Raw genomic sequence first — 12,403 nt, forward strand, 5'->3', positions numbered from 1 at the left:
AATTCTAACTGCATTTTATATTTTCACAGTAGTAAACGACAGGAAGAGCCATGAGTGAATGATAATTTCTAAAGAAAATACTCAAGACTATTTCTTGGAGAAACCACTTGGGAATAAATTAAAATTTAATATGGAATATGCAATGTGCAGTTTCATTGCTGTAGAAGCTATAGTCCACAGGCAAGGTTTCATCTGGAAGGACTTTTTAAAAATAGTTGTGAGATAATTTTAGTGCTTTGGGACAAAAAAAAAAAGAAAGGAGAGCAGTTTGAATCAGCAATTCTTCAGAAGTTTGTGGTAGAGTAATAATAAAAATGTGGATTCTGACCTCAAAAAAGCTGACTAGCATGAATGAGTGCTTATATTCTTTTTTAAAAAATCTCATAAATTTTAGGTAAAAATGTAATGGTCCAAACAATATTTCTTTGAATTTGAAACAGACTGTTTATACAATTCAGATAACTTGTCCAAAAATTCAGAGTTAGATAACTTTTTTTAAAAATGGAGCAATTCATTTTTCTGGCATCAAGTCCTTGACAATTAGCACAGTCAGTCCTGGGGTCCTCTTGCCTCTTCTACTCACAACTGCCAGGAGGGCGGTGCATGCCATCTCAGCTTTCAGCACATGTAAACTGAGCTTCTTAAAGACATGAACTTCATATGCTTTTTCCCATTCTCTCAACACCCAACACAGCTAGCACAGTGCCAGGCTGGTACATGATAGTTGCTTAGAAAATGTTTTCGGAGTGACAAAATCAGTGTCTCTACTTGAATGCCAAAAACATTAGAATGGGACAACATAGAAATTTGTTCATTATTTCCTCCCCTAAAGGTAGGGGAGGAAATTTGTACTTTTAGAAAGTGATTTTAACTCTGTAGTACTTTCCTAAGCAAAAAGTTGGGGGAAAATGTAGGCAAAATTCAGAATTATAGATCACAGCAGTTCTTGCAGAAATTTTTCTTACAGGAATGCCTGAGTGGCTTAATCAGTTAAGCGTCTGCCTTTGGCTCAGGTCATGATCTCCATGTCCAGAGATCAAGCCCAATGTTGGGCTCCCTGCTCACTGGGGAGTCTGCTTCTCCCTCTCCCTCTGCCTGCCGCTCTACCTACTTATGCTCTCTCCCTCTCTCTCTCTCTCAACTAAATAAATAAATTCTTTAAAAAAATTTTTTTTCTTATATAAGTCTGCCTGCTAGAAGAATTAAAAAATATTTGAACTCCATAGGTTATCTGGGACCTTTTATCTTGCAGGGCATTTTAGTAAAATAGCTCTCCTAACTAATACATTTTAATGACTTCATAATAATAGTTCACATGGTGACTGTTTCATATTTATTTGTATCAGTCCCCTCGGTATATTTTTAGATTGCACATGTACACACACACACACACACACACACACACGTCATACCTTTGCACATATCTTTCCGTTCCCTTAGAATAAATTCTTATATGTGAAGATGTGACATTATATTATATATACATCTTGTACAGTTATTGTAAGGATTAAATTAGATAATATAAAAAGCCTTATAACAATGCCTGACAGTAAAATCTCAAGGGTTTTTGGTAGTAAGGTTATTGTTGGTTGTTTTTATTGTCTTGGTCTTCCCACTGGACCTTGAGTCACTTGATAAAATAACAACTGCAGTTAAAAAAGTGGGTCCCAACTCAAGTGGCTTGAACAATAAGCAAATGTATTATTCTTTATTGAATAGTAAGGACATTTCATGACAGGGAGGTCAGAGGAGGGGTGAGTTCAGAACTGGCTAATACAAAATCTCAAGAGTATCACAAAGAAATAAATTGTGGTCATGTGTGCCACCTGCCATCTTCAGTGAGTCAGCTTTGTCCTCAGGCCTGGCCCAGTCACTGATACAGTGCTTACTCTGGCTCCAGTAGTCATATTTGAATGATAAAGAAGAAAAGATCCAGCTCTTCACAGGGGTCTATATTTAGGTTAGTCTTTTAACCTCTCAGTAAGGAAGGCTTTTTTCTAAAGTCCCTAGCAGATTTACCCTTGTATTTCATTTGCCATCATTGAATTCATGGAATGGGACCACCATGATTGGCTTAGACCATTATTTTTCATACCTTTTGATCATGATACACAGTAGGAAATACATTTTATACTGACTAAGACAGCCATCACCCATATATTTGTGTATTTGTATATGTCTTTCATAATTAAACAAAATTCAAAATAAAGACTTCTCAAAATGATACCCATATACATGACAAAGTTAAATACTATTTTATTTATAATTAAATGTATTTTTAACCCTCAAATACAAAAAAATAGATTTAATTAGATAAAAAAATTAGATTTAACCTGTATAGTTACAGGTTTCATGAATTTGTTCCAGTCTAGAATACATGAAGACTATGAGCATTTATGATACACTGTTGAGCCTATTCTTTTAAATTTTGATTGAGTCAAAACTGAAAATACTTTTTCACATTAGTAGGTCACTGTGAGTGGTACAATAATTTTAGTAACAACTCATACAGACAAGACTCCTGAGTGAATTTTATATTCAAGGAGATAGGATATACAGTGCCAGCATACCAGGGCTTGGGATCATTAAGAACCATATTGGAAGCTTCCCAGCACAGAATATAGAAAGATAAGACAACTAAATGCAGTGTGTGATCCTGGGTTGAATTTTGGATGGGGAGGAAAAAGTGCTGTAGAGTAGAATTGGGACGATTGGTAAAATTTGAGTACAGGCTATACATTACATAATATTACATTGATGATAACTTCTCCGCATAAGTTTTTATTATTCTACAGTGGTATGGAAGACAATGTCTTTGTTATTTGGAAACATACACTGAAGTATTTACTTGAAAGAAAGCTAAGAAAATTCCCTGCAAACTTTTTTTTGAATTTGAAATTACTTCAAAATTTTAATTTTAAAAATGCCAAAAGAAAGTGTTTTTCACCTGGAAAAAAAATGTACGTGGTTCTTGAGTTCACTTATACTGAATGCATCACATGTATATCATGGTTATCGTGGTGTTTAATTCTTCTAATATGGTGTAGGATTTTTGTTTGCTAGTATTTTTTTGAGGATATTTGTACTTCTCTTCACAAGGAACATTTATTTGTCTATCGTTTTCTTTCCTGATGTTGTCTTTGTTTGGCTTTGACCTCATGGTAATGTTGGCCTCAATAAACGAGTTAGGAAGGGTCACCTTCTCTTATATTTTCTGGAAGAATTTGAGAAGGATTGGCGTTAGTTCTTTTTAAATGTTTGGTAGAATTCATCAAGCTATCTGGTCCTAGACTCTTCTTTGTTGGGAGATTTTTGGTTACTGTTGAATCTCTTGTTAGAAGTCTGTTCAGATTTTATCTCTTCTTGAGCCCATTTTTGGCAGTTACTTTGTTTCTAGGAATTGCCCATTTTTATTCCTTTGCAGTTTGTATTGAACAAGAATGCATTTTTACATTGTATAAATACATATGATTCAGTTTTATCGAAGTTATATTTGAACTATACAAAATAAATGTCCTAAAACTGCCTTCTCTTGCTTTGAATATCTGACCTAAAATACGGTTATCATGCTGATATTTTGAGCATTCCAGTTGCTTCACATCCTTACCAATACTTGGTACTTTCTGTCTTTTGCATTTTAGCCATTTTGGTAGGGATGCTTCAAATGTTTTTGTTTGGTTTTATACTGTCTTCTAAAAGAACATTACTATCAACAGTACATCCGGGGTTGAACATTTTTATTGTTTTTTGTATTTGTAAATCATTTTTAAATTAATTTTATTTTAAAGTCTTACAGTTTTTTTTTTTTCTATTTAAAATGTGCCTTAAGTCAAACTGAATAGAGTTAGCACTTTCTCTCCTTTTTGTCACTGTTAACACTTCCAAATCTGGTAAGGAGCCTGCTTCATTATTCTTTTTCTTCAAAGTCTACAATGATTTTTTTTTTTAAGATTTATTTATTTATTAGAGAGAGAGCAGGATGGGAGGGACAGAGGGAGAGGGAGAGAGAGACTATAAAGCAGACTCTTCCCTAAGTGCAGAGCCCGATACGAGGTTTGATCTCTTGATCCTGAGATCATGACCTGACTCAAAATCAAGAGTCAGACACTCAACCAAGTGAGCCACTCAGGTGCCCTGAAATTTATAATGATTCTTAAGGTCAACTTATGCTAATGTTACAATCAATAACATCCTTTCTGAAAAAGACACAAAGTTTGTAACTAAAGTTCGTTGTAAGAATGAGAGCTTTGCCATTGATGATAAACTTCTCATACTTTTTTTTGATACTTTGCTTCATAAATCTGTAAAGTTACTCTTTAACCTCTCCATCAGTCAGTGACCATCGTTTATCAGAAGATCCAATAAGATTTCCATGAACAAAACACATGTTCCTGGCCAATTTGTGTATTCCTCTCACATGATACTCTCAGTTGGCTGTGTTATTTATTGCACTCTTGATTCCACGTTGAGAATATGTGCAACATACTTGATGTGGTTTATTTCTTTTGTGACTTTTTTATGCTGGTGGCAAGCCACCATATTAACTTTATGACCCTCTAACTGGTCAGAACTCTCAGTTTGAAAACCACTGATTTTACTGTTACTATTATCTGCTAGAGTGGGGCCAGACTTCTCAAATCCTATGGGCTTCCAGAGGTGGGGTAGATGCATGAAACACCGTCAGGTTTCTGTTGGAAGGAGGAAAAGAGGGCTGGATGCTAGAGGTAGGACAGGCAATCAAGACTGTCCAGCTACAGGGACTGCTTACTACTTACTTAGCTGTCCCAAGCATCTGGTGTGATTTGACATATGTGGAGTTGTTTGTCTTTATTCTAATGGCTCCCAACTATTACTTTTAGTTTTTTCTATTTGTTCATAGTTCTGTCTCTTTCCTCAGGTATTTTTCTCGTTTTTCTCATTGTGCTTGCTACTATGTTGTCCACCACCTCCTACCCTCTCATTTTTAAAAGCACCCTTTTCATTTTGCTGCTTCTCATCTGCTTACACCAAAAAAAGACTATCCAGCTTCTTAAATGTTGTGGCTCAAAAGAAATCAGGCTCTTGGGGCATCTGGATGACACAGGTGGTTGAGTGACCAACTTTTGTTTTCGGCCCAAGTCTCATTTCAGGGTTGTGAGATCAGGCCCCAGGTCAGGCTTCATGCTCAGTGTAGTCTGCATGGGTTTCTCTCTACCACTACCCCACCGACCCTGCCAATAATAAAATCTTTTTAAGAGAAAGTAATCAGATTCTCAGCAAGGTCTTAGGTTTTTCTTTATGATCCTTTTCATGATTATGTTTGCTTTTTAGGATTTTTTAAATTATGTCTTTGGTTTTTACCTGTGGCCTAGATAACCAACCAAGTTATCTCTGAAATATAAAAATACTTCTGAACCCTTCAGTCTTTCGGAACAAAACTTCTACTCTTACTAAAAAAAAATAACAAGGGACGCCTGGGTGGCTCAGTTGGTTAAGCAGCTGCCTTCGGCTCAGGTCATGATCCCAGCGTCCTGGGATCGAGTCCCACATCGGGCTCCTTGCTCATCGGGGAGCCTGCTTCTCCCTCTGCCTCTGCCTGCCATTCTGTCTGCCTGTGCTTGCTCTCTCTCCCTCTCTCTCTCTGACAAATAATTAAAATAAAATCTTTAAAAAAAAAAAAAAAGAAAAGAAAATAACAAGAGGGTGGTTGGATTATGGACATTGGAGAGGGTATGTGATATGGTGAGTGCTGTGAAGTGTGTAAGCCTAACAATTCACAGACCTGTACCCCTGGGGCAAATAATACATTATATGTTAATAAAAATAATTAATTTTTAAAAAGATAATAACATAATCACAACACCTAGGGACCCTATTTTCTTTATGGCCTTCCTGGGAGTTTAAGGTTATCAAACTTAACCTTGTTTTCTTGAGACAAATGGAGATAGATGCTGACCCACAGTTTCACATCTGGGTCACAACAACTAGATAGTTGTAGTTTCACAACAACTAGGGAACCTTTAATTTTAGAATTATGAATAACACCAAGTATATTATGAGGTACTTCTCAGTTAGCCAATAAATATTTACTTTCAAATACTGTATTTTATAAATTCTAAGATGCACATTTTCTTACATTTTTAACATCTCTGAAATCAGGATACTTCTTAACAATTAATGGTATCTTAGAGTTGCTGTTGGCCCTATGGCAAATCATGGTGTAGTTTCTCTGTGGACTTGATTGTTAATATTGGAGTCATGACTGAACTGCAAACCCTTCACTGTTTTAGTCAACAAACTGTTGAACAATAAAACATTTAAGGACCTTTAAAGAAAGAATAGTTTTGTTGTTGTCCAAAATCTCTTCTGTTCATACTTTCTGTTAAGATTAAGATAGAACCACTGTCAAAGTTTACAGAATGAGCATCGGAAGCTTTAAAGAAATCTCAGAGACTATAGAATATTACTCTTTCAGGAAGCGCTATGTTACCTAGGATCTTAAGAGCATTAAGGACAATACTGAATGGAAAAACTTGGACATTGAATACTCTGAGTAAAAAAAGTAGACCAGAAGAGTGAATGCTGAATTTGAAGAAGTTTTAGGAATACCTTAACCAGTTTAGATTGTTTATATTTTCCTTTTTATCTCTGCATGATAGATGATTTAAGAACTTTCTAAGTAAGTCTAAAAGAATTCTTTCAATATTTAAAAAATTAGAATTTCAAGTAATAAAGCATTGTGTCATGATTTAATAGGCAGTGGTACATAAAATAGTGCATCTTGTAAATAATAGTATCTTTAATGTGATGAAACATTTGGTTTACTGTCAGACTTATTGTATAGTGGTATATTGCTTCCTACTATAATTTACTCTATCTCCTCTTAAGAAGAACTAAGGGATGATATACACATGTAAGTGAAGATAACACTGCCAGGCACTGTGTGAACTGTGGAGACCAGTATGTCTCAAAGTGTGCTCCTGGAACCAGCAGCACCTGAGAGGTTATTAGAATGCAAATTCTCAGCCTTTCCCATGCTCCGCCGCCCACGCCCACACACACTGGACCTACTGAGTCTGAAATTCTGGATATGGGGCCTGGCAGCCTGTGTTTTAAACCCTGCAGGTGATTTTGAGGGCAAACTAAGGTTTGAGAACCACTGCTCTGGTAGAGTTCTAGGAAAGTAAAAATTACTGGTGCTGTTGTATTGAAGTTAGGGGTATGAGTGATTTAGAGAGTAAGAAAACAGATTGCCTAAGTTCAGCTCAAGTACATACTAACTATACGTTTAAGAAAAAATGAAAAAATTTACCATGCTGTGGCTCAGCCAGGTACCAGTAATATAGGTATGTAATGAAATAGTCCAAAAACTGCATGTCCTTCACTCTGGGTTGACATTTGATCTTTGTCGTTTTAGCACGATGTATCTCAGACTTTACTCAAGGCAACACTGGACAGTGTTGTAGAAGAATGTGTCAGCTTTGTGGGAGTGGATATTAACATCTGTTCAGAAGTTTTGTTAAGGTAAGACAAGAGCTCTGTGGCTGAAGATGACAGAACCTTACATTTAACTGACTGTTCAGTTCAAATTTAGCTAAAATAAGGAGACACATGTGTAAAGTTGTCAAGTTGACAAAAAATCTTTGAGTTCATACCTTGCTTGAGCTAATCAGTTTGAGAGGAAGACATCATTTAAGAAGAGAATTGTAACAGGGGCGCCTGGGTGGCTCAGTGGGTCAAAGCCTCTGCCTTCGGCTCAGGTCATGATCTCAGGGTCCTGGGATCAAGCCCTGCATCGGGCTCTCTGCGCAGCGGGGAGCCTGCTTCCCCTTCTCTCTCTGCCTGCCTCTCTGCCTACTTGTGATCTCTGTCTGTCAAATAAATAAATAAATCTTTAAAAAAAAAAAGAAAAGAAAAGAATTGTAACAATTCACATTATCATTTTTAATACTACAAATCTAAAGTGAAGAACATATGGTAACCATTGAGTGCATTAGTGTTGCTAATAGAATTTAAATAAGGTTAACATGGAAAAGAGCTGTTTCCCACCACATGAGAGTAGGTTTTTTTCAATAGTTCAGTCTCATGCACACTTCTGTCAAAGCTGGCAGTAACCAAAAGATAAATTCTGAGGGTTCAAGGTATAGTTACGGTATTTTTACCTTGATTCTGCAAGTCACATATCAAAATCCTTATCGTACTATAATCACGTCTTATATACTCTGTCCTGTTTTACTGTGGTTATAGAAGAGCTGCTTTCTTTGTTCATAAGGTTTGTACTTATTACACAAGTCTGCTGAAGCAGCATGAAATTCTGGAACTATGTAAAAGATCTGGACTCTTCAGCTTTGAGACTAGTATAACAGAAAATACCCCTTACATTTTTTTTTTTAAGATTTTATTTATTTATTTGACAGACAGACTTCACAAGTAGGCAGAGAGGCAGGCAGAGAGAGAGGAGGAAGCAGGCTCCCTGCTGAGCAGAGAGCCCAATGTGGAGCTCAATCCCAGGACCCTGAGATCATGACCTGAGCCGAAGGCAGAGGCTTTAACCCACTGAGCCACCCAGGCGCCCCTACCCCTTACATTTTTTTTTTTTTTTAAAGATTTTATTTATGTATTTGACAGACAGAGACCACAAGTAGGCAGAGAGGCAGGCAGAGAGGGAGAGAGGAGGAAGCAGGCTCACCACTGAGCAGAGAGCCCGATGCGGGGCTCGATCCCAGGACCCCGAGATCATGACCTGAGCTGAAGGCAGAGGCTTTAACCCACTGAGCCACCCAGGCGCTTCTACCCCTTACATTTTAAGGTGTTGCTTTTCTACCACAGCTACAAGCATTCCATAATTTCATGTATGGAATTCAATAATAGAATTAAAAATCTTCTAAATTGTAGTTTTTTTAATTGACACCAAGCAAACTTCCTAATAATACAGTTTTTATATTTTTATACTAACCATGACATTCACGGAGAAGTACTTTTCTGTAGTTCAAGTCTTTACGTTAATAAGAACAGGCTGATTTAAAAAAAAAAATAGGGTAGTAAAATGCAACTGTAGCAATTTTAACTTTTTCTGCTAACTCACTTTGTAAATGAAAGAATAGGCATAATTATTACTTGATTCAGAAGTAGAAGGAATGTGAATAGTATAGAACTGTCAGGAGCAGTTCTTTTTCTTGTACCAGTGTTAACTAGTTTACCAGCATCTTTATGACAGCTACTGTTTTATCATTATTCTGCACTCTCTTGTCCTTGTCTCCCTTGAACAACTCTCCCTCTTTGTCTCTTTCATTTAACTCCCTTTTCGTTAACAACTTAGAGCCACATGACAGTATGTAATTGCAATTGTTTTTGTAATGCAGGTGTTTTATATCATTGGCCTTTCAGGTGAGGTCTTTTCTTTGAATACTATTGGAACTGTTGTGTCTGCCACATTACTCGTTTTGTTTATTTTTTCTAGGCACATTGCAGGACTCAATGCCAACCGAGCCAAAAATATTATTGAATGGCGAGAGAAAAATGGGCCCTTCGTCAATCGAGAACAGCTGAAGAAAGTGAAAGGTCTGGGTCCAAAATCTTTCCAACAGTGTGCTGGCTTCATCAGAATCAACCAGGATTATATTCGAACATTTTGCAGGTGATCAGTAATCTGTCCGCTCTGGGTTCTGTTATCAACCTCCTCTCTTACTGTTGCCCCTCTTGCTCACTGGCCTCCATTCTAGGTGTCCACCTGTTCATTCCTTCCTTCAACATGTGTTGACTCTCTGATCTTTGTTAGGCACTGGGAATCTAGCAGTGCACAAATCAACAAATTCCCTGCTCTCATGAAGTTAAATTTTAGTATGTGAGACCAACAGTAAATAACGTAGTAAAATAAATAGTTTCAGATGTAGTAAATTATACAAATTAAAAGAGAAAGATGTGACACTGTCTTGGGGAACAGTATGAGTTTATTACTCTTTACATGAGTTATTCACTGAAAAGTTATTTGAGCCAAATTTTGAATGACATGGAAGAGCTAGGGACAGAGGGGCTGGAAGGAAAGCATCGTAGGCAGAGTGTACAGTACAAGTGATGGGTCCCAAGCATGACCAAATGTGGTGTATTCAGGAAATGAAACCGTGTGACTGGAGCATCCCAAGTGGGAAGGATTTGTGCAAGATGAGAGGACTTCGCAGTGGCTGCTTTATATTGACAGCTGTTTCCCTAAGTGTAGTTGGGCCTCCTCAATCCCTCCTCCCTGAAAACTGACCAAAGGATAATTATCACTTGTGTAGATTAAGAACTGAATTCTTATAAATAAAATCTTAAAAAAAAAAAAAAAGAACTGAATTCTTGCTCTTATTTCTAATCCTGGCAGCACAAAACCAAAGAACTTGGGTAAACTTCTTAGCATTTAACATCATGAAAGAGTAGTGTGGGGTGGTTTTTTTTGTTTGTTTGTTTTTTACGATTTATTTACTTATGTGAGAGAGAGTGAGAAGAGGGAAGGGCAGAGGGGGAGAGATAGAATGAAAGAGAGAGAGAGAGAGAGAATCTCAAGCAGACTCCCCTCTGAGTGCAGAGCCTGATGCAGAGCTCAGTCCCAGGACCCCAAAATCATGACCTAAGCCAAAATCAGGAATTGGCTGCTTAACTGACTGAGCCACTCAAGCATCCGGAAAGAATAGTTTTTTTGTATTTGCTTTAGGACTGTTTCATTCATATTATTTTTTTCTTTTGACAAAATTATAATAAAGGTAATAAGAAAGAATCATCTTTATTGTGCAAAAGACTAATAAGGGAAAACCAGCCCTGCTGGATGATTATAATAATATAAAATTACCATTTAGTTTTGATGTAGAAATGGAAGAGAATAGAGTCTGAAATTCACCAAAACATAGGCAGAATTTAGTTTATGATAATGGAAAAGTTTCAAACAGTGAGGAAAATTAACTATCCAACAAGTAACATTATGACACCTGGCAGGAATTTGATATGCGTAGGGGAAGCTCTACTTCCACTTCATATCTTATACCTAAATAAAACCCAGATGAATTATAGACTTAAATAGAAGAAGTGAAACTGCAAAAGTAGCAGAAGAAAACATGGATAAATTTTGCAAAACATTGGAGTGGAGGAGGCCTTTATTAAGTAGACAACAAAACCTAGATGCCAGAAATGAAAAACAATTGAGGATATAATAATTCCATGTTTCTTAGTTTATGTTTTTTGAATACTTGATTAGAAAATTCACATGGTATAAAAAAGAATAAAATAAAAAGTAAAGGGCACCTCAGCCTCTCACTCCAAAATAGTTTCTTATATATTGCTTTCTGAAAGTAAATTTACACTTAGATCAACTTGGATGTTTATTATTTAAAAATGCATACAGAAGGGATTGTGCTGTCCAACTATTGGGAACTTACTTTATTTGTTTCAGTAATATATCTCAGACTTCTTTCCACATATTACATATAGATATATGTCATTATATATAATGCTTGCATAATAATTATTTTATGGGTGGACCTTAACCTAGTGTAGTCAGTGCCCTATTGATGAACATTTGGGTTCTTTTTAAAGCCTTATGTTTTTTCAACTGATAACAACGTACTTGAAAATTCATGACTGTTACATCTTCTTGACAGATCATACCTTTATTCAAAATGGACTACTGCTATCTCATTGAGTGTTTTTTGCTTTGAAATCTATTTTGTTTTTTAGCAGTGTTGCTACATTTGCCTTTTCAGTATGCTTGGTATTTTTTTAATTTTCAAACTTTCTATGACATTTAGTTTTTTTATACAACTCTTATAGACAAGTAGATTTCATGGTTTTGTTCAATTTTATATTTGTGCCTTCACATTTATTACATTTATTGATAGGTTTTAGACTTAATCTTTTATCTATTATATATTTTATCATCATCATGCTTTCTGATTTCCTTTTATGCTGTTTATTACATTTCTCAGCTAACAAGTTTTCCCATCTCATTTTTATCTCCCCTTCATGATTTCAAGTTGTATGTCTTTTTCTGGTGATTATCCTTAAGTGTCATTTAAGGTGATTTAAGGTGTCATTTAAGGTGATTATCCTTAAGTGTCATTTAGAGTGGCCTCTGTAGTTAATAGGTATCTCTGTCCTCCTGGAGAAGATTAGCACCATAGGACTTGTCCCAGCCTTCTGCTCTTCAACTCTATCCATGAGGAGATGACCTGGGATTTTAATTTTAGTTTCAGACTGTCCTTTATATATATTTCCATAATTCATGAGCAGTTAATAAGTTTTTATCATTTCCAGGCTCATCGCTGTTTCTTTTAGCCCACATTATCACTTTTCTTGAACTTGTTGTTTTTGCTGGAGTGTATCCTTAAGAAATTCTTTTCAGAGAGGGTATATTATATGGGTTGTACTTTAGTCCTACATGTCTGAAAATGATTTT

General features: G+C 36.2%; 1 protein-coding gene across 1 annotated transcript in view; it reads left to right on the forward strand.

Moving 5' to 3' along the window:
• The window catches only part of LOC111155851 (S1 RNA binding domain 1), a 204,471-nt gene that overhangs the window by 160,171 nt on the left and 31,897 nt on the right, over window positions 1-12,403 (forward strand). Inside the window, exons 17-18 of the mRNA XM_022516271.1 lie at window positions 7,397-7,503; window positions 9,440-9,616. Coding sequence (XP_022371979.1) covers window positions 7,397-7,503; window positions 9,440-9,616 — 284 coding nt within the window. The remainder of the gene's footprint in view (window positions 1-7,396; window positions 7,504-9,439; window positions 9,617-12,403) is intronic.

This window comes from Enhydra lutris, unplaced genomic scaffold (genome assembly GCF_002288905.1).
Source record: "Enhydra lutris kenyoni isolate GAN:26980312 unplaced genomic scaffold, ASM228890v2 scaffoldscaffold44, whole genome shotgun sequence".
Lineage (NCBI taxonomy): Eukaryota > Metazoa > Chordata > Mammalia > Carnivora > Mustelidae > Enhydra > Enhydra lutris.